The sequence below is a fragment of the Actinia tenebrosa genome, unplaced genomic scaffold, assembly GCF_029948245.1.
Source record: "Actinia tenebrosa isolate PJP-AT-01 unplaced genomic scaffold, QUT_ActTen_1.0 PGA_scaffold4__44_contigs__length_22323623, whole genome shotgun sequence".
Classification (NCBI taxonomy): Eukaryota; Metazoa; Cnidaria; class Anthozoa; order Actiniaria; family Actiniidae; genus Actinia; species Actinia tenebrosa.
The window spans coordinates 14336476-14358269 of record NW_028292581.1 but is presented as its reverse complement, the minus strand read 5'-3'; the positions used below and the strand labels follow the sequence as shown (position 1 = coordinate 14358269).

Here is a 21794-nt window from a genome sequence, read left to right as displayed (position 1 = left end):
AAGTGTTCATGGTTCGAGTGTCCACACTAAGAAAAAAGTCAATAACTACAGAAGAATCTTATGAATTGGGAGTTTGTTGGTCGGACATTCTCTATTTAACTGGGAATTAATACTTTGCGTTATTTGGGTGGATACTCGAGCATAGCCGGGATCGGTCTATTATTTTCATAGCTGTTCAAAGTAAGAAAGGATATCTAGGCTCGTGCAAATCGAATAACCTTGGTACATTTTATATATGTGACTAGGTGCAGCTTTACCATTTAATAATATAATTGAAAGTCAGGACCATACTTCCAGACATCGAATGCTGAACCGTCGTATGGCAGCGCGAAGCATTTACGGCTACGCCGGAGATTTCGACCCCGACACGACAGAGCGGAAAAACCGGACGCATGCGCATTAGAGACTATTTTCATGAGCAATCCAATATGGCGGACGAAGGGCGGTAAAAATCTGTCTCTAGGAAAATTGCTCTAAAAATGGACAAAAACGCAGCAATGACACTCAAAACTTTTGATCACAACTCGTAATCTGCCACAGTACTTGATCTTGGTAGTTTTTTTGAAGCTTGTGGTCGACTTGACGCCAAAATAATGAATTCTTCGACTTGATTCAGAAGGACTTCGATCGCATCTCCTAGTGTTCGATGACAAGTGGAGAATCTTCAAATATAAGGACAGATATGGATATATAAGCTTCATACTTCGGCAAAAGAACGATAACTGAATGAACTTAAACATATCAAAAAGCATCCGAAAAATTTTGATACCATTTTTCAAACGAGGCATTTGAACTCACGACACGTGGGCCGAACAAGCGTAAGTTTACCTACACTGTTTTGCGAAGCATATATACCCTTGAAAAACTTGTTTTATTGCCATTCAATGTTATTAAATTACTGTATTTGAGATTGATGAGTGTGAAATGTTCTTTTATTAATAATAAACATCAATTCTCTTGGATTATTCGTCCTCATTAATCTTGAATACATTTTCTTCTGCTATCTTTTACTGCCACTCCAAGGTCAATGTCGAACGCAAGAGCGGCGCAAGCGCGTCAAATTCCCGCCTTTTTTCAAGCCCTTTAAGAGTCCTTCCGAGTACTTTAAATTTGTTGCTACGAGGAGAAGAAACACCATTCGTAGTTTTTATATTAAGAAGTAATTTAAAATGGCCCATAATAGTTGTATTTTTTCACCTCGTCTTCGAAAGTCCGACGACCTGTGTAGTGGTTCAGTTCGTCAAGTAGAAGGTCTCGAAGCGCGAAGTTGTGGTTTTTCTAAAGCTATTTCAGTGTGCTTTTACCATTTGAAGCGTAAAAAACAGCAAAACAACAAAACTTGTTGCTATCCTATACATGAAAAGACCTGTAATGGTTCACTTGTCCCCTGCCCCCAACGCCTATTCAAAGTGTTTGACGAGATGCTAGTACACCCAACCAAAAGAGGTACAAACATAAGCTCCGGGCATCTGAGTGACGCCGACAAAAATACTCACATCACGTCTATGGATTCGTATTGTCCACAAAATACGAGAAAGGTATGGGGAAAAACACATTTATTTAAGCTATTTTTCTTATTATAATTATGTAAAAAAAAAAAAAAAGCAACATGTCTAGACACTGTCTAGACTGTTTTCTAGACGATGTGTTCCTGACCACTTTTACGTAAGAAAATAGAAAGACAGACATAAACTGAAGGGAAGACAGCTATTTCTTATTTACAGTAAAACCATTTCTACAAAATATTGTCCTACAGACTTTAAGCCTCAAACAGTTTTTAGTGAACCCGCAATGAACAATATTATATAACTGAACATAATTAATTTGGAAATTGATTAGCAAAATAAAGGAAACAAATCAGACACAGGAGAGATAGAGAAATATAAAGAGATGCAGAAGAGAATATTGGAACTGGAAAAGCACAACCACTCACTTGTAAGGGAAAATGGTCATTTGGCACATCAAGTAGGGGAGTTTCAACGAGAAAACAGCATGCTGAAGCAAAAGCTCTCAGGTAAAAAAAATTAAAATAAAATAAAATAAAACAAACAGAAAATAAAAACTGAAATTTAAATCCCCTCTCTAATCTTACCTTCAACAAATCAGAGAAGTGCCTATGTCATTTGACAATATTCTCAGTATATTGATTCTACAGGTAAGCTGTTCACCCCCAAAAATCATATAGTTGAGTGATATATCTTGAACTTAGTAATGAAGGTCTATATATATATATATATATATGTACACCCTTATTGAATACTTCCAACTAAGCTTTCAGTTTCAATAAATCAAAAATGTTTGTGACAGCACCAAGCTTTAGGGAGCTGTTCAGAAGATTTCACAAAGAGCTGACTTTACACTATGATGACAATGGCCATCTTCTTTATGACCCACAAGAAATGAAGAAATTTGCAGAACAATGTGCTCCTGGTCTGTTTGTCCAAATCTATGATAGTATTATCAATGATGAGTATGGTAATCCTACAAAGAAACGAGAAGAGCAGCAATTACAAAGAACAGTTTCCATTTTACACACTCTGTCATTCTTTAGAAATCAGGTAGTGAATATAACTAAGGCGAATTTTCAACCATTTATAACTCACACAAAGTGAAGGTGAAGGTTAACACATGGATACCGACTTAATGAAGGGATCCCAATACTATTACATTTTCAAACTGCCTTAATTCATAATTACATCATGGCTTGTTTGCTTGAGCAAAAATAGAAATGTGGGCTAAACCTTCTTTCATCCAGGATATTTATGGTGTAATATTTACTTAGCTGATCTCATTTTAACGTGACATCATAGTGAAAAGGGCAGTTCACAATGAACAGTGTTATCTTACTGATAAGCCAATATTGAATAAATTTAAATGATTTTATTCAGAAAAATAACAAACTGCAGCTGGACTGTGGAGTTCACATGGCAACTCATGGAGCTTCACAGCAGGCTTTGATGGCTGGCATGTCTATGGGCTTTGCCCCCCACCCCAGAACAATTTTTAACCACAAAAAAGACTTGGCCTTAATGAGTCACCAATTAACAAAGGAAAGGATAAACCAAGCTGATAAGGTAAACCACCTCTCTTTCATTCACTAAAATAGGAGGGAGGAAATCCAGAGAACCTGGAAAAAACCCTCGTGGCAAGGGAGAGAACAAACTCAACTCACACGATCCTGTCAAGCCAGGGCTCGAATCCAGACCACAGTGATGAGAGGCCAGCAGTGAACCACTACATCACCCATGCCATGTTGTTCATGACTTAATTTATATTGTGTGCATTATAATTTGTGTCATTAATACTGTCATAGAACAAAGAATTCATGTTGTTAATGATTGACGACTTCCACGCAATTCATACTGTGCAAGACCCCAAAATATCAACGACAAGCAAAGCAGTTCATATGGCCACCGAAATTCTTGACATTCAGAATAATGTACCTGCAATCCCTGTGCCTGCTGACATAAATAGATTGCACAAAACAGTACTCGTCGGGCAGAAAGAATGCAGAGGAGGAATAAGTGTTCCAAAAGTACGGGAGCTGTTCCAAGAACAATTAGTTGACTACCACAACCAATATTTTCAAGCAACACTTCCACACCAGTTTCTTGAATTTGACATGCAGAATGCACAACGATGTGTAGAACACCTGAGGTAGATAATTAAAAAATCAGTTAAAAGATAAAACTTATGATTTCCACAGGTTCACTTTAATTAAACCTTCTTATAATCAGCAGCACACCTTTTTAAATTTTATCAAAAACAATATAATTTACTTGGATCGACAATGAAAGCTTATTTAAAAAAATCCTATATCATTACCTATCATTACAAGGTCAGAAATATATATAACAATCATTAATGCTTGACGTTTGCAGATGTTATACAGATCCTGAAAGAAGGGAAATGGATACGCTAAGATCAGTTGTATTAATTGATGAGGATGAAAGACCCCTGAAGAGTCTAAACAACTACAAGGAGGCATTACTCCACACTGTTAGAGAATCACCACAACTTGTGCAATACATGCAAAATAATATCTTATTTACGACAGGAGATTGGCCAACTTGGTATTTTGAGAAAAAATTACTTGCTCAGGTAAACACAACATGAACAAAGGAAAAAAATGACATAAAAGACACTAGATCACAAGGGCTTGATTATGAATTTTACAAAGATTATTTACATTATTTGCCTTCTTCTTGCAGCTCAATCCAATTGAAGATCCATTCCATTTCATTTCTCTTGTACCTTGGCAGGGACCCTTTCACATCTCTTTTAATGCTCAACAAAATGTTGTTAAGATCTACAGATTTTTCTTTGAGCCATTATACAAGGCTATATTTGGCCAAAGGAAAGTATTAGCAAAAAAACCAAAACCCTTTAGGATCAGCACCTTGATTACTGCTTGTTTTGGAGGTTGGCTTCTTGTCAGGGACACTGTATTGCAGCACTATGGCCAACGATACAAGAGTACTGAATATGCTTTGTTGTTACACTTATTGGACGAAGTTGTTCCTTTGGTCTTCCACTTCTATCCAGTTATCTTTCGCAGTGGAAGTTGAAGCACTGGTTCGAGTTGCTGTTTTGTTTATTATTCACTGTCATCGTCATTATGACAAGGCCACTCTGTGTCAACTGAGTAAACTGATCCATCATGAAAATCTGGCATCAATCCATAATGTCAAAAGGTCGATGAATGTGCTCTCTGAGAAAAAAGTGGAAATATTTCATTCATTATTAAGAAGGTACTGTAATGAAATAAGTGTAATCACATATTAAATGCAATAATTACTACAGACTGTTAACTATTTATATATATATATATATTTCCAATCGAAAGTAAATTAACATAATTTATGAAATTTGTAATTGACAGTGAAATACAACCCTGGTATACACCTGAGCAGATACGAACAACAGCTCATATCCTGAACACTCTGCGGTTCAACAATGATTTCCAAGAATGGTTTGTGCCACAATATAAAAGGGGACAAGGTATTATAATTAGACTCAACATATTATTTGAATATTATTTAGCTTCAGCATATCCCATAAATAATTCCTAATTTAGGTATTTTTATTTTTTAGAGGGCGAGTGGGTTAAATCAGTTATTTGTACTGTCATTTTTTTGTAAATAAAGTTCATTCATTCACACAAGGGCACAAGGACTATTCAGTTATCTGTGGCCTTGCTGCAGAGCACATCATTGACCTGTTTGGATATTTGGAACAGTGGAGATGGTACAGTAAAACTACCCAAAGGGAGAAAAAAATTTCAGGTAAGACGAGTTTGTGTTTTAAGTATTTAAATTACAAACACAAACAATTACGTACACTGTAATTAATTGTTTGATTATTACCTACCTTCCTTTGGTGCCACTGTGGACCAAAGAAGTCTGCCACTTGGATATGCTTGGGGAGAAGAAGAACCCGACCCACAAGAAGCATGTGATTTAGCAGAATGCGAAACCGAAGACGACAACACACTAACCCTGACTTGTGGACATTCCTTCCACGTCCTCTGCATTGCCTGCTCGCGCTCCTCGCAACTGCCCTATATGCCATCCTCGTCTGCTACTCAAAGTCCAGACTCTGTCTAGCACTTTTAATGCTGGATCACTAAAGGTCGAAGATAATGATGATGCCGAAAGCGACGACGAAGAAGATGACGATGATAACGACGATAACGACGACGACGCGAACCCTCCAAGAGAGAATGCTTATTACTCAACTCAGCAGTTTCGTGAATCACTTGATCGACATTTTTGTCAGAGAATTTCAGAAGAGTGATCATCATTTGGTAGGTAGTAGCGAATAACTCAGATATTTCGAAATAATTGCCAAGGATAAGTCTGCAGGTTACGACTGAACAAGCAAAACAGTGTAGGTAAACTTACGCTTGTTCGGCCCACGTGTCGCGAGTTCAATTGCCTCGTTTGAAAAATGGTATCAAAATTTTTCGGATGCTTTTTGATATGTTTAAGTTCATTCAGTTATCGTTCTTTTGCCGAAGTATGAAGCTTATATATCCATATCTGTCCTTATATTTGAAGATTCTCCACTTGTCATCGAACACTAGGAGATGCGATCGAAGTCCTTCTGAATCAAGTCGAAGAATTCATTATTTTGGCGTCAAGTCGACCACAAGCTTCAAAAAAACTACCAAGATCAAGTACTGTGGCAGATTACGAGTTGTGATCAAAAGTTTTGAGTGTCATTGCTGCGTTTTTGTCCGTTTTTAGAGCAATTTTCCTAGAGACAGATTTTTACCGCTTTCGTCCGCCATATTGGATTGCTCATGAAAATAGTCTCTAATGCGCATGCGTCCGGTTTTTCCGCTCTGTCCCCCGACACCGCTATCCTTGGATTTACAGACTGATCAGGAAGCTCGGCCGAAGCCTAAGGGAGAGGTTAGTCGGCCCCTAGACCGTAGATGATTAACCCCTTGCTATGAACAGCAGACCCAAATTCAGACTTATGTTGCTGATGGCCTAGCCTCCATGGCCAATTCTTTCCATGTGGGATGCCTTTTAAAAACCAAGCAACGACCTGTCTTTACACGCAGAATCAGTTGAGGTTAGTGAAAATCAATATTGAGATTATTTTTCATCCCTGAGGAAAACTTTCGACAGGATTTTTTTTTAAACATTTATTCAAAAGATAAAAAACTTGCTTTGCGCGTTTTTTTTCTTTTGTTGTTGTTATTTTTATTTTGTTAATTGTTTGTTTGTTTGTAGAGTTGTTTGTTGGTTCTCTCCTGTGCTTCGAGGGTTTTTCCCCGCGTTCTCCGGTTGTTGTGATTGTCCCGCGCTGTGATGTAACAGCCAAAGCTTCATAGATTTTTTTTTACTTAGTAAAAAAGATGAGTCTAGAAAGAACTTACCGCTTATTCGTTTCGGATCCGAAGTCTGCCAGAAGTCCGAACAAGTCTGAAACATCCTAAGTCCGAAGCCTGAAATATCCTAAGTCTGAAATGTCCCCCCAGGGCTTCTGCATGTTTGTTCTTTTTGTTTTTTGTTTGTTGTTGTTGTTGTGTTGTTGTTGTTTCTTTTTTCTTTTTTTTTTAAGCCACTTCCAAGAAAATGTGATGGTTGGGCTTTCTGTGGTGGTATTTCAATCAAACCCTACTCACCCTCCCCTCCCTCCCAATATATGTGGATTTTCCGCGGGAAGCAGTGTACCCTGGGTAACCTGAGTCACACGTGCAGTTCCGCCATCTTGTACAGTTCTTTATCAAAGTCTTCCTTCAAACTTCGAAAAGTTATGGCTGATAAAGGCGTCGAATCCGGCGAAGAAGAGGAACCCACAATAGCTGAAGATGTCGTAGTCACCAAGTATAAAATGGCTGGTGATATGGCCAACAGTAAGTACAGAAAATATTTTTTTCCCGAAACATTTTCTATCGCAAAAAGTACGAACATGACCTCATCGTTCCCTGTTCTTCGTTCTTCTCAAACCTTCATACATTTTATGTACTTTGTATCGTATTCTTACAACGATAAAATAGCATAATAACTTCATGTACGTAACTGTCGTTCAAAAGCCTCGTATAAATTCCTTTTTCTTTGAACGAGAATTTTGAGAATTTTCAACCCACGTGCTGAATAAGCTTAGTTATGAGTCATATTCGGAAAAAATGAAGCTGAATATGGGCTTCATAAAATTACATTACCAGTACTCTCTTTTTATTCGTGAATGATATAAATCTAACCCACTTATGTTAATATATTTTGTAGCGTTAGTATGATTCAACTGATATCCTATTTTGAGTGATTATTTATGGATCATTTTCATACTCAATTATTATGAACCAAAATTGTACAATTTAGAGCTAGAAGTTTTATGAGTAAATTAATTGTACACATTTTTAGATTTAATCAGATTCTTCTACTTATTAAAATAATAATATTCCATTATTTTCCTTCTCCGCCCATTTTTTCTTTGTTTTGTTTTGTTTGTGATGCGAGTTCGTTTGTATGTGATGTTTTCTAAAAATAAGTTATTGCACAGAGTCTATTTGTGTTAAAATCCCACCACAACCGCCATCTTATGTTGAAGTAATGAATAATAAATATATTGTATTAAGGAGGGTGGGTATATATTTAAATACAACCACATATAGATTAAAATCTTGATCCTTTACTGTTGCCAAATTGTGGAATCCCCTACCAAACAATGGAAAAATGTTGGACAATTATATTAGAACTTTTAGAAATCTAATGACAAAGTTAGGTTTTAATAAACATTCATCATCTTTACGTTTAAGAATTTTTATATGCTTTTTTATATACGTTATTATCATTTGTTAATCTTGATAAATATTTTTTTTACTTTTTCTTTTTTTGTGAGTAGTAGACTCAAGATCCATTGTTTTATAAGTAGTCATTTTCTTTCACGGGTCAAATAAAATCACCGTAATTAGATATTACTGTATTGTTTTGCATTGAATCCATGAGAGAGTTTTTTTCAAGCACCAGCACCTCTAGGTATGCTTCAAAACATTACAACTCCACCCCTGCCAACCAAAATACAAATAAAGTTGAGCTATTTGTAGCTATATAGATCATTATGGTTCTCCTTAACAGTTTCAAGACCTAATTATTGTAACTCAAGATTTTGTCACTAAAAGACATATTCTCTAGATCTAGCATTTTATTATTATTGTGGTTAAATATTCAAAATTGGGAATAATTATATATACAAACATCTTACAAAATTAATATTAATGAAATATTGTATAAAACTGTTGACATTTTTTTATTAGCCATTCTGAAGTTTTTCTGATTTTTTTTTTTTTTTTTTTTTTTTTTTTTTTTTTTGAATTTTTAACCCATTTTCATATTTATTTAATACTTTATTTATTTAGTTTTATAATGTTAGGGCATCTTTGAAAATCATTTTTGTGAAAGAGCTTCCCTCAATAAAGATTGTTATCATCAAGTTGATGAAAAAACTTGGTTGACTTGGCATTGCAGTGCATTGTGGGGTCATTTTCAGGGACAAAATAGATGCCATCTTAAAAATTTGTGCCCTAAATAGCACAGCGCACTGATTCTAAAAATAGCTTAAAGATTCGGACAAACATTGCACTCTGTTTAACCGCTACAAGGATTGTACAAACTGATTTTATTATTTTAACTTAAAGTTACAATAATAACCTATGTAAACTAAGATCAACTGCGATCGGCTGTGAAAATTATCTGCTAAAAGTAAAACTTGTAAGTTCGTTTGTCCGAATTTCGCCTTTGTCTTCATTTTTATGACGTCACGGTTGTGCTGCACTATTAGCCGCACAATACATTCCAATGCCAAATCTAGCCAGTTTGTTCCTCAACCTCAGAATGTCAGACTAAAAAATTGATTCCTCTTTTGCAGATTTCTCTTTCCCCCTTTTTTATCAACTTCAGAATGACTTATTAATTTTTTTTCATTCCACTGCAGGAGTGCTTCTGAAAGTGATAGAGGCTGCTGTAGCCAACACCACAGTTTTAACTCTTTGTGAGCTGGGTGACTCTCTGATACTAGAGGAAACCAATAAGGTTTACAAAAAAGAAAAAGAAATGAAAAAAGGTGCAGTATGATGAGTTTTACATCTCAACGCACAAAAGTATAACAACATTTAAAGTATTGGAATATTCCTATTGGCCACTTTGGAAACAAGTTGAGGAATGGGAATGGGTTTTTAGAATTATTCTAGCTAAAAATAGACACCGTTACAAAAAAGAGTACATCGAAATTAGCAAATTTCTGGAGTTTCACGATTTTGGGTTTCATACCTTTTGTCTATGTAGCAACCTGCCAAGCATTTTAAAAAATTTCAAAGAAATGTGTGGTTACTGGGGATGCTTGTTCCTAGTAAACAAATATCTCTTTGTAATCTTTGATGTTTTTCATTGCTTATAATTTAGCTGTTACTTAGCCAATTGAAGCCAAACTGCAGAAACCTGTTAATTTTGATGTGCTCTTTCTCGTCATGGAATTAATTTTATAATAAGATTAATAAGACTTTGCATGTACTCCATCCCAGTCCTTCGCTCGTTTCTGAAGTGCCCAATAAATAGGCTTTGTGATGCGAGCTTTTACACACTTTACTTGTTGAACCAGCCAGCTTCCACATTAATGTGGTCATACTTTTGAGCATTGTGCTGTAAATAAGACTATATGAATTGAATTAGTTTTGAGTTTGACAATTTACAGGGATTAAAATTTTTCTAACTGCATTGGAACAATCCCATTAGCACACAGCGTCAATATGAAAAGGACAAATCTATAAATGATAATTACTTTTTAAATGTTTCAGGTATTGCATTTCCTACATGTATTTCAGTCAATAACTGTGTGTGTCACTGTTCTCCTCTCAAAAGTGAGCCAGATGTGCCCCTCTGTGATGGAGATTTGGTCAAAATGTAAGCAAGATTCTAAATGCTTTGTCCTGATCAGTTTTCTATTGTCCAGAATTCATAACAAAGTTAGAGTTAATGGAGGTTTTGCACCATAACGTGCTCATGCCCATAAGACATCTTGGGTTACCTGTGGTTGGATGGCAAAATCATAAAATATCCCTTTGCTCTGAATAATTGAATTGTTTCTCACAGAAAACAATTGTATCATTAGTGCTATCTAGCATATAGATCATTACATGTAGATCATTACCGAGTGACAAAAACACATTTCATAAATTCTCTATAGAACTATTTCAAGTCACCAGAGTTGTACGTGAGTCTTCCTTTTAATTTCACTGTCCACTTTTTTATTTGGCCCTTTACATTAACAAATTTTTTACATGTTTCTTTAGTCAATTCCTGTGCTTCACGAGCCACTTTGCTGTTGTTGTTATTTTCTTATTGCTTGGTTCAGCCTCTTATTGAATACTTTTGATCCTGACCTCATTAGAGCCTATAAGGCTATCTGCTTAAAATTTCAATCTGCCTCCATAACCAACGTTTGCTGTCACTAACCTTTCTCTGGGCCTTTATCAGTGTTTTGCTCAGCCGACTGACCAAATGTGGCATAATTTACATCTTTATATTTGTATTCATATTCATATTTATATTTATAATGTATGTATTTATTTACTACTAGTATTCTATATATTTCTTTTTCTTTTCTCTGTCCCTAGTTATAATATGCTTTCTTTGTATTTAATATTGTAATGTGTTTACTTGTATCCTGTCTCAGGCTGAGCTTGTTTAGACTTCGTGTCTGTCCTCGGCCTGTGCTAAGCCGTTAAATAGAAAATAAAAAATTTAAAACATCCTCAATGAAATATATACCTGTACACAGGTACATCTGTTTTGCATGTTATTTTACTATCTCATTTCAATTTAAAATGTGGGTTACATGGAGTCATTTTGATGTTTTTTCTTACATTTTTATGTAGTAATGTGGTATAATAATGATAATTAATTTTATTCTTATTTATTTTGTTTTCTAGAGATTTTGGTGTACATATTGATGGGTTTATAGCTGTGGTTGGACATACTGTTGTAGTCGGAGCTTCCAAAGTAAGATTCAAATTTATTGTACTTTTTTTAATATTCTGCAAACTTGGTAATTACAAGATTGCTGCATGTTAGTATAGGAAATCGCACGATCTCGAGTACAATTTGGAAATTAATAGACACAAGTAATTTTTTGAAAGTTCTTGTAATTGCACGAGCCTTTAGGCGAATGCAATTAAAGAACTTTCAAAACATTACCAGTGTCTATTAATTCCAAATTGTACAAGAAGGTCGTGCGATTTTTTGTTTATAGTTCAAATGTTCAAATTTTTTGTTTATAGTTCAAAAATGCGAATCAACGCCGTTCATCTTTTGTCTATTTGGCGGCCGATTTTCAGTCCATCATGCAACTGAAATGCATAAAAAAGTTCTTACGGCTATAAAATTTTATTTATATGTTGCTTAAGAACAAAATGATAGAAAATAATTGTTTTGACATTTTTTGTTTTGGCTGTGTTGCCATAGCGACTTAATTCGATACTCCTATGGAGTACAAATAACGCTATAATTGTACTCCTCTCGACCAATCAGAGTCAAGTAATTTTGTTGAGTGTTCTATAAATTATGAAATTATTGTTTCTGGATGGAAATTTCAAAATTTCATTTTCTTGCAGGAAAACAAAATCACAGGCCGCAAGGCTGATGTTCTACAAGCTGCATATCTAGCATCAGAGGTTGCACAAAGAATGGTCAAACCAGGAATAGAGGTATGCAAACTAATCTATACTGTGAAGCATCTCAACAATATAAACCACCATAAAGACTATGTCGTACCTTTTCACCAGTGGAAAATGTAACAACCTTCCATGTATTGTACATATGGTGGGAATGGGAGGGGGGAACGAACCCGATATGGACAATGGAGCAAACCTGTATTTAGCAAGCAACGAAACCATCAGTAAGGAATTCCAATTCAATCTCTAAATTAGCTGAGCCCTGACTTACATCATTCCATAGATTGTTTCAGGGTTTGATCTGTAAGTTAGCCATGCCCTGACTTACATCATCCCAGAGGTTGTTACAGGGTTCAATCTGTATGTTAGCTGTGCCCTGACTTAGATCAGCCCACAGGTTGTTACAGGGTTCTATTTGTAAGTTACATGTGCCCTGACTTAGATAAGCCCGCAGGTTGTTTCAGGGTTTGATCTGTGAGGTAGCCGTGCCTTGGCTTTATTCAACCCAGAGGCTGTTTTAGGGCACTGATGAAATTTAAAGGTAAAAATTAATTTTTATAATTGGTTTTGACATTAATTTTTGGTGATTTTTAGAATAATGCCATTACAGACCTTGTTCAGAAAGTTGCCGAGTCCTTTAAATGTAAACCTATTGAAGGTGAGCTTGCTTTTGATAACACTACCTCTAGTTTGGAATTGAATATTTGGTAAGGTGTCATTAGGTTGTCACTAACATGTTACTCATTGCATGTTAGGTATGTTATCACATCAACTTGGTAAAAATGTCATTGATGGTGAGAAGGCAATAATCCAGAACCCTACAGAAGCTCAAAGGTAATAATAATAATAATGATAATAAATAATTTTATTACTTATATATAGTGCAAAATCCATTAAAATATATGATCTAATGCGCTTTACAATCTTTACAATCATTAAGAATCAAACTATACTAAAAATATATCTACACAGCTACTCCGATCTCAAAATTAAAAATAAGCTTTCAAGGTGGACAAGATTCTATTTTTGTACCTTCTGTCATGGCTGCTATTACATGATGGTGCAAAGCCTCTATTAAAGTGCTACTACGACGAAAATTGCTCAAACTTGGATTCAGCTGAAACTTCCTAAGAATACTCTTTAAAGGTCCAATAATCACTGTATGAAGTGTTTTCTCTATATTCAGTACGAAAGTATGATATTTTTACGATTATTTTTTGGAGTCTGTGACGTCATACACTCAACATCGAACATCGCTCCATACATTTCTTCGTAGTTTATGATCAAAATATCAGTAGTAAAGGGAGAAAGAAATACCCAAACACCCCAAAATATAAATTATAGTCACAAGTAATGTGAAATAAGCACATTAGCTACCCTTTGGGCTTCATAGGAATAAAATAAATTAAGGATTTATATATGAAGAAATGTATGTAGCAATGTTTGATGTTGAGTGTATGACGTCACAGACTCCAAAAAATAATCGTAAAAATATCATACTTTCGTACTGAATATCGAGAAAACACTTCATACAGTGATTATTGGACCTTTAAAGAGTATTTTTAGGAGGTTTCAGCTGAATCCAAGTTTGAGCGATTTTCGTCGTAGTAGCACTTTAAGTGTGTCATTATCACAGTAGACAAAACTACATGTATAGATAGAAACACCAGTGCTCTGTCACTCTTGCTCCCAAAGGGATGACATGAAAGCATTACTAGAAAGGCCTTTACTTATTGCCAGCGTTCATTAAGCTAGCAGCTGGTGTTTCCAGTGACAGTGTATGCATTAGCCCCCTCTCTCCATCAGTCCTCTATTTTAAGAGTATTCAAACACACATTAGAGCGAGGTTGAAGTAGACGTGGAGATCCTGAGGATTGAACCGTGGACCTCTAGTTCCAAAGGCTGAACGATTAGCAACTGAGCTAACCCTGCTCCTTCTGGTCTAATGTGGCCAGATAATTATCAGGCCTGAGGTAGTTATGAAAGTATTGAGTGCAACATAAATTTTATCTTTCCAGGAAGGAGCATACCAAGTGTGAGTTCGCTGTCCATGAAGTATATGCCGTAGATGTTCTAATATCGACTGGAGATGGAAAGACCAAGGAAAAGGAGAATAGAACCACTGTATACAAACGGACTGCAGAATCTTACAATCTCAAGCTGAAAGCATCTCGAGGTATGTCAAACACGAATGGACGTTAGAGATCTTTAGCATCAGGATTACTGCTAACTGCTGGTATCAGGCCCAGAAACAACAACAACAACAACAATAATAACTTTATTGTGCCCAAGGAAAGTAAATCAAGTACAAAAATTATCTTTTATCTCCTATTATTTAGAAATAGCTTTAGCTAATCGAGCTAAACACACCCGCAAACACAAAGAAACACTCAGTATCAACAATAATAATAGTAATAGTAAACTTCATTTGACACAGAAATCCTTCAGTAATGACTGATTTACAAAGATGCTGTGAACAATCGGGACAGAAGAACACAGATAATCTTGATAACCTGGCCATTTGCATGACCAACTGACTTACTGTACTGAGCAAGTGATTGATTCATTGTTGTTTTGTTTCAGTGTTTTACAGTGAGGTTGTATCCAAGTTTGGCATGATGCCATTTACCCTAAGGTGAGCCTGTGCCTTCAAAACACTCGTGTCTTTTGTAAACTCTTGAAGTTTATACTATAAATTTATTACATGAACCCATTCAAAACTCATCGAAATAACAAAGAACTAAACAAGTAGTAATTGGAAGGAAAACATAAGGATGATTGCCCACCTTGCCAGTTAGATTTAGGGTAGCACGGACCTGTGGCCATAAAGTCTGTCTGCGCAGGCGTGGGACTCGGGGTGGCGGGGGGCATGTCTCGTCTATGATCTAGGCTATTCTATATACTCTATATTTTATATTTTATATTTTATTATTTATCTATTTATTTAATTTTCCCATAGTTAGCGTGATAACTTAATGTATAGTTCCTGCTGACAATAAAATGTAGATGTAGATGTAACATGATTGGCGTATGCTTCTAACGTTTCGTCTTTCATCACTGTGGATCCAAAGGTTTGGATCATTGGTTCCAGCCCTGCAGATGCCACATGTGAATTGAGTTGATGTGTGGTTCTCTCCTGTGCCACGAGGGTTTTCTCCAGGTTCTCCAGTTTCCTCCCTTAGTAAAAATTAACATATGAGTTGAGTTTTGTGTTCATAAAACACTGAATGTAAGGATGTTGTAGTGTGTGTGAGTGAAAAGTGCGAAAGCTCTAGAATGACTAGAGACTTAAATAAAGATATTTCTTCAGCAAACTACTTCAAATGTAAATAAATTCGGTCCAGTCAACATTAGGAATCAAAGGGCACAGGGAACCCAATCTTTGAAAAGTGCCAGTAGTTTCTACGAGTTAGGGTGCATTTGATTTTCTTAGTTTACCAGTTCTAAGTTGTGCTTATTTTCTTTTCTCAGAGCATTTGATGAAGAACGCAAGGCAAAAATGGGAGTTGTAGAATGCCAGAAACACAACCTAGTGGAACCATTCAACGTTTTATGGGACAAAGAAGGTAGGCACTAGCCTGTTGATACCATTTATACTTGTTCTATTTCAAATCAAGCAATGAACAACATCCTTAAAAGGTTTTCTCAAGTTTTCTCATTTCAATTTTGGGCCACCATTTTGACTCCATCAAAAATATGAGTATCTGAAGTTAAGTCCAATACATTAAAAGTAAATAATAATTATATATTCATATGATGTATTCATTTGTTTTTAGGTGAATACGTGGCCCAGTTCAAGTTTACGCTGTTACTTATGCCCAATGGAAATATTAGGTAATAAAATATTCATGATATGGTATAACTGTTTAGGAACTAGTGCCCTGTGAATTCTTGTTAGAATGTGTTAGAATACACCCTTTTGGCTTGGGTGTAACGATTTCCTATTTCAGATTACATGTCATTCTCTGGAGAATGATATTCTTTGTTTGAGTTGTATTCATATTCATGTGTCTACTCATGTGCAACCGTTAAACAAAGAAGTCATACTCTAGGGAATGACATGTTGTCTGTAATGGGAAATAAATTAAGCTAAAAGGGTCTATTAAGTTGGAGGTTTTTGATCTAGTCCCAAAATCAGTCCAAACCGATCTTGTGCATTACATTTGTGATCCACTCTTGCTAATGCAGACCCCCACCCCACCCCAGCAATAAATAATGATGTATCAATGCTAATCCCAAACCTATGCTAAAAATATTATTTCTTCAGAATCACCCAAGGACCTTACGACCCTGATCTAATCCAGTCAGAACATTCTATAGAAGATGAAAAAATTAAGGTACATGTTCACCTATCCAAAAAAAACGTTGGTGGGAGATCTGGAATTTGAAATCTCAGACCGATTAACACTCCTCAAATCGTAATATATTTACAAGCAAACATCGTAGTTTCTTTTAGATTGAAATATGATGTCTGACCTTTGAGTAAGAAGTGCGTTTTCCGTATTTTAGTCATAAGATCACAAAAACTGCTTTTGGTCTCAGATCGTCCATTTAAGATCTTCCATTTCAGATCTTGGGCCCACAAAGTTTTTTGAATTAGATGTATACTAGAACTAGAAGATAAGAAATATAAAAAAAGTATATAATGTGCAAGGGTCGTTGGGTCGAACCTACGATAAGATCACCCCCATCAAAACAACAAAGTTCAATTTCTTGTTTGTGTTGTTTTAGGAAATTCTCGCACAGTCTACCAGTAGGAAAGCTCAAAAGAAAAAGAAAAAGAAGGTAGATATGTTTACTCTTAACTTCTTTCCTCTCTCCTCTCCTCTCCTCTCTCCTTTTCTCCCCTTGTAACTTTTTAAGCCCCTCAAAAACGAGAGTACTCTAAGAATCATAAATGGACATAATTACGATTTTCTCTCGTTGCAGGCATCGTCGAAGGCATCCGATGCAACAGTAGAAGCAAAAGAAGATACAGAGTAGACTAAATAATCCAAAACAAAAAACGAAACCCAACCACCACAGAAGGCCCTGTTTATTAGTCAACAAAAATACACTGCGTTACTGTTGAACAACTAGTGTACTTCATATATACACAGATTCCTACAAATATCGCAGTAATTTTAACCTTGATTCAAGTTTCGATGTGTTATTTTTTTTATTTCTTTCTCACGAAGTGAGTGAGTATTCTGTCGTTTGTTGAATTCCAATTAGCTTCTTCAAGATTTTTTTCCCAAAGAGAGCTCCTTCCTTCACAAAGTGAGTTTTCTTTGTCTTTTCTGTTTTGATTAGTTTTTGGTTCGATTTTTTGTTTGTTCGTTTTGTTTTTTGTTTTGTTTTGGATTTTTTTCCCCCAAGAAAAGTTTGTTTTAATTCCCATTAGTTTCTCCCAAAGCAAGTTTATTTCTTCAGGAAATGGAATGTCATTTGTCTTTTTTCTTCATTTTTTCCCCGATTTTGTTTCTTTGAATTTTGTATAAAATTTATTTTTTCAATTTCCATTGATTTCTCCAACAATAGTCTCCTTTACAGTTCCTTGCGCCATCTTGAAAGGTAGCCGTGCCTTTGCATCGAAGCGAGACGAACGGTGAGCTTACAATGATAAAGACGTAAAAAACTGTCCAATGTGTGACGACAAGGTCTCTATCACTGCAAGGTTTCTGTTCGTCTCGCTTCGATACAAAGGCACGGCTACCTTTGAAGATGGCGCAGGGAACTTTTCCCTCATAATCCGTATTATTTTCTTGTATCTTGATAAAACTGTTACGTGCAATCTAACATGTAATCGAACCTTCCTAAGGGTTTATTTAAACGATATAACTTACTGGCAGTACAAAGAACTCTGGAATCATTAAATACAAGACCTTCCTAATCTACAAGATTGTGCTAACTGGGGGAAATATCTTTGTTATCGACCTTATTCCTGAGTCATTCATCCGACTTACTTCAAAGAACGTCGACCTAAGACTGAAATGAATTGTTTGTTGCAAATGTGCTGTAAATGGTTTTTGCGAATTGTTTTTTCCTTTCCCCACCCTCCATATGCGTTTGTCTTCTCATGTGCAACAGTTGAACAAAGAAATCATACTGTAGAGAATGACACATGGTCACACCGAGGAGGTCTATTGTCTAGCTATCACTAAATAGCACAATTTCATGCAAATTCCATTGTTTTCTATTGTTTGATTAGCATTATTTTGTAGTATTTAGTAATTAGTGTTTCACGGATTAATTGTTTGCACTCTAGCGTTCAGAATATATATGGAAATAAGCCATTCAAAACATTTGTCATTGATCCCGCCCCACAAACGTCGCTACTGTTTTTTTCGAAACTGAAATGGTTTTTAAGGCCACGTACATAAGAAATGTCAAGGTTATGGACGTCCACTAAAACTTACCAGCGAATTGCACTATTTCACTATGACGTCACTGCTTGTTTATGTGGGGATAGAATCGCCAAATCCAATAGAAAATTCAACAAAATTTGCTCCTAGCGAAACAGTTTAATCTAAAATGGCCTGGTTTTCAGATATAATATGTGTTAATATGTACTAAAAAATATTCTGAGAGTTTGCTGGCTATTCTACTTCTCTTCGTGGATTGATGCGCGTTTTAGAACAATTTTCGGTGAATTTGCGTTGATTTGACCCCCTCCGACGACCATGATCCTTTGCGTTTAAACAATAGATTGTTTTGATGTAAAAGTAAAAAATCGATGTAACTTGCGAGCAGATCCAGCCTACTCCTTTTACAAGAAACATTGGAGTTACATTTGATGAGCATATGTCCCTAGAAAATTGAAATTATGAAATTGTGCTATTTAGTATTAGTAAAGTTTCACGGCTATATTGTTTGCACTCTATGAGTCATCAACTACCATTTATAAGTAATTCCGTCCATATGTTATGGGATGGACCGCTCTCGGTACGAGCTACTCGGGATCTTTATTCTACTTTCTCTTCTTCAGTTCTATACTCTCTGCTCTCCTCTATCTCTATCTATACTCTTCTGACTAAAACTAATTACATGAGCTCTATTTATAATAACTTCATGACATGTGTCATTCTACAATCAATATGATATTATCACTGAGTCTTGATTGGCTAATTGAAATATCAAATTCCTAAGCGTGATATCTTATTAAAGAGTAATACGAGTGAAAATCATAGAACTAAACATAGCTTAAACTAAAGATAATTTATGAATATATGGTAAATGTATAGAAAGGTCTACGAGGAATAATTATATCATAAGATTTAAAAGAATAGTGCCAAAATAACTAAGCAAAGGGGTAAAGAGTGTTTAGGGTGTAACCATAGGTGTACATGCTAATGGGAGGAGCTAAGAAGTTTACTTGCAAATTCAAAGCATACCATCATCTAAACTCGTGCGTGATGGTAGCCTTACTGAAATCTTATATCGATATTTTCAATAACTAATTGATCGTTCTTTATCTTGTTTTCATACGATAAGAAATAGTAAATAAAAGCTGATGTCTAGCTTAGTCTGTAAAAACATTAATTTTCTCTCTCATAACACATACTTCAGCACAATCAACTTCTTATAGCCGGTCGGGATATTCCACGTGGAAAGATTTCATTAGCGTTTAACATAGCGACCTGATATATTCAAGTATGTGCTTTCTAATATTTACACTGACGAGCTCGTGCATTTGTCGAGCTTCATTTTCATTTATGTTGAAATTTGAGGAGCCATCTCGACTGATCTTCATTGTTGCCACCATTTCGAAAACTTTCGCTTTCTGTCTTACCTAAACACAGATGCTGGCGATAGCGTAACTTAGCGTTCTCGACGTTTTCAAACACTATGAAAAAGCTTTTTATCTCCAAGAAACTCTTGTGAGTATCAAGTCGAAAGCACAAGTATAATCAAACCACGAAAAGACATTTTGAATATTGTTTCTATCTAGCAATAGAATAATTTTTTTAGAGCGTGAAGTAAAGAAGAAGTAGTGTATTTTTCGCAAAAAAATTCCCAACAGAAAAAAAGTGCCTAGTTCTAACGTCGTTTATCAATCACGTGTATGGAATATAATTAACAAATTTGTTTTTGAACTTTTAAAAGTGAAATTTAAAAAAACCTAAAAAGTGAGTCAGTTTGACCATGTAATTTAATCAAAGTTCTGAACTTTTTGAATCAGTTTGAATGAAGCATTGGACCGTACGACTCTTCGGGAGAATTTGTGATGAACTGGGCTTGAAGTTCGACATATAGAGTGCTTTTAGTAAAAGCCTTAAACGCTAATTGCTAATTAGTACAATTTTGTACTATTTTGTTAAAAATTAGTTTAAGCGTGAAGAGCAAATGCGCACGTGCGTCGAATAAAAAATTAACACATTACGCAAGTGAAATGTTTTAAAGTTTTTATTCCTTCAGGCTGCTGCAAAATCAAGACACAAGACACAACTAAAGCTAAAATAACCACAATACGCAAGTGAAATGATTTGGAACTTTCACCTTACAAATTACTCTGGCTTGCTTTAAACGTTAATGTAACGATGACCTAGTCGTTTTAATTGGTTTTTGTACACAAGCGTTTCTAAAGCGCGCTCGACTGCGCTTGATTATTCGCACAATCGCGGTTCAGTGATTGCACGTGCACACTAAATTTACTAATTATACAGCTTCTCATTAATCCCATATAGGTAACTGTCCAATTATTTTCTTAATTGGACAGGTCTTGTTGATATGGGATTAATTAGGCAGCTATATAATTAATAGGTAATGGGATTTCATACTCCCCAATCAAGAAATAATTAGACTCGAAAAATTCCTCTGACTGCCAAATTGGATGAGGCCTACGGCCTCATCCAATTTTTTCAGTCCTCGGAATTTTCCTCGTCCAATTATGGAGTCCTATTACATATACTAATTGCTAATTTGTACAAAATAGTACAATTTAGTACTAGTTAGTGTCACGCTTTTACTAAATGCACTCCTAAAGTTGAACTTAATAAGAAAATAAGTATCAATATATTTGACCATAGCATATGCGAAGTTTAAAATCTAAACTATGAGGTCAATAGAGTGCACGCACAAAAACCATAAACATTAAATAGTACTAATTAGTACTATTTCATACAGAATCCTTTGTTTTCTATTGTTTAATTATCACTATTTAGTGCTAAAAATTAGTATTTGTTTCACGGATATAGTGTGAGCACTCTACCAAAATTTATGGAGGATTTTAAATGAAGGCGGATCAAATTCGGTTTATATGTAAAGATTGTTTTGAATAAGACTGAACAAGAGAAAATGAACTAGAGTGATTGCCATATGACCGTCAAAGAAAATAGACCATTTTGTTTGTAATAGTTGATAAAGAGCAAAAGAAAATCATTGGTTTAGAGTCTACTACTAACTATTAGTTTGCCTATTCTTTCACGATCACATGAAAATCACTCTATCCTGAATTTTCTCTGAAACATTGGCATGTTCGTACAATAAAGACCGTTTTGTCAAGGTTGCGTGCGCATCCAATTTTGACGGACCACGAAACTGAAAAACACAAATTTAATATGTGAAATTGAGAAGACAGTTTTAAATTTAAAGAGGAGAATAATCAATTTTGTGAATTCTTGTCGAAAAACCT

General features: G+C 35.4%; 3 protein-coding genes across 7 annotated transcripts; 2 read left to right on the top strand and 1 right to left on the bottom strand.

Moving 5' to 3' along the window:
- Nucleotides 1–1541: 1541 nt before the first annotated feature.
- On the bottom strand, nucleotides 1542–6345 carry LOC148907167 (uncharacterized). Of its 5 annotated transcripts, XR_016121123.1 has the most exons (5): nucleotides 4190–4313; nucleotides 3826–3895; nucleotides 3444–3652; nucleotides 3173–3304; nucleotides 1542–2481 (listed from the first exon to the last, which is right to left on the bottom strand). XR_016121123.1 is itself a non-coding variant. In XM_089036731.1 (4 exons), the coding sequence occupies exons 1-4, from the start codon at nucleotides 4241–4243 to the stop codon at nucleotides 2461–2463; spliced, it is 354 nt and encodes a 117-aa protein (XP_088892857.1). In that variant the 5' UTR covers nucleotides 4244–4313; the 3' UTR covers nucleotides 1542–2460. The 5 variants fall into 5 exon arrangements, 3 of the variants coding, with proteins under 3 accessions (XP_088892857.1, XP_088892858.1, XP_088892856.1); XR_016121124.1 differs by lacking the exons at nucleotides 3173–3304; nucleotides 3826–3895 and adding an exon at nucleotides 5371–6345 and having other exon boundaries at nucleotides 4190–4711; XM_089036731.1 differs by lacking the exon at nucleotides 3173–3304.
- LOC148907168 (uncharacterized) lies at nucleotides 4459–5796 on the top strand. The gene is made up of 4 exons (XM_089036805.1): nucleotides 4459–4751; nucleotides 4883–5001; nucleotides 5166–5294; nucleotides 5591–5796. Exons 1-4 carry the CDS (start codon nucleotides 4459–4461, stop codon nucleotides 5794–5796), a joined length of 747 nt encoding a protein of 248 aa, XP_088892931.1.
- An 848-nt stretch (nucleotides 6346–7193) lies between the features above and the next one.
- LOC116288113 (proliferation-associated protein 2G4) lies at nucleotides 7194–18053 on the top strand. Its single transcript, XM_031694855.2, has 14 exons — nucleotides 7194–7369; nucleotides 9448–9576; nucleotides 10307–10412; nucleotides 11441–11510; nucleotides 12122–12214; nucleotides 12776–12839; nucleotides 12937–13015; nucleotides 14200–14357; nucleotides 14765–14816; nucleotides 15653–15747; nucleotides 15958–16015; nucleotides 16449–16518; nucleotides 16913–16966; nucleotides 17111–18053. Exons 1-14 carry the CDS (start codon nucleotides 7270–7272, stop codon nucleotides 17162–17164), a joined length of 1182 nt encoding a protein of 393 aa, XP_031550715.2. The 5' UTR covers nucleotides 7194–7269; the 3' UTR covers nucleotides 17165–18053.
- Nucleotides 18054–21794: the final 3741 nt, after the last annotated feature.

Bases quoted from the DNA above. Each gene is read 5' to 3' on its own strand.
- LOC148907167 (XM_089036730.1), bottom strand. From the start codon at position 4,243: ATGAAATGGAATGGATCTTCAATTGGATTGAGCTGCAAGAAGAAGGCA. The intron at 3,896-4,189 runs GTAAATAATCTT...CCCTTCTTTCAG, and splicing joins GCAAGAAGAAGGCAAATAAT to GATCTGTATAACATCTGCAA. The intron at 3,653-3,825 runs GTAATGATATAG...TATCTACCTCAG, and splicing joins TTCTGACCTTGTAATGATAG to GTGTTCTACACATCGTTGTG.
- LOC148907168 (XM_089036805.1), top strand. From the start codon at position 4,459: ATGGCCAACGATACAAGAGTACTGAATATGCTTTGTTGTTACACTTAT. The intron at 4,752-4,882 runs GTACTGTAATGA...TGTAATTGACAG, and splicing joins TTTCATTCATTATTAAGAAG to TGAAATACAACCCTGGTATA. The intron at 5,295-5,590 runs GTTTGTGTTTTA...TGCTACTCAAAG, and splicing joins AAAAATTTCAGGTAAGACGA to TCCAGACTCTGTCTAGCACT.
- LOC116288113 (XM_031694855.2), top strand. From the start codon at position 7,270: ATGGCTGATAAAGGCGTCGAATCCGGCGAAGAAGAGGAACCCACAATA. The intron at 14,817-15,652 runs GTGAGCCTGTGC...TTCTTTTCTCAG, and splicing joins ATGATGCCATTTACCCTAAG to AGCATTTGATGAAGAACGCA. The intron at 15,748-15,957 runs GTAGGCACTAGC...ATTTGTTTTTAG, and splicing joins CGTTTTATGGGACAAAGAAG to GTGAATACGTGGCCCAGTTC.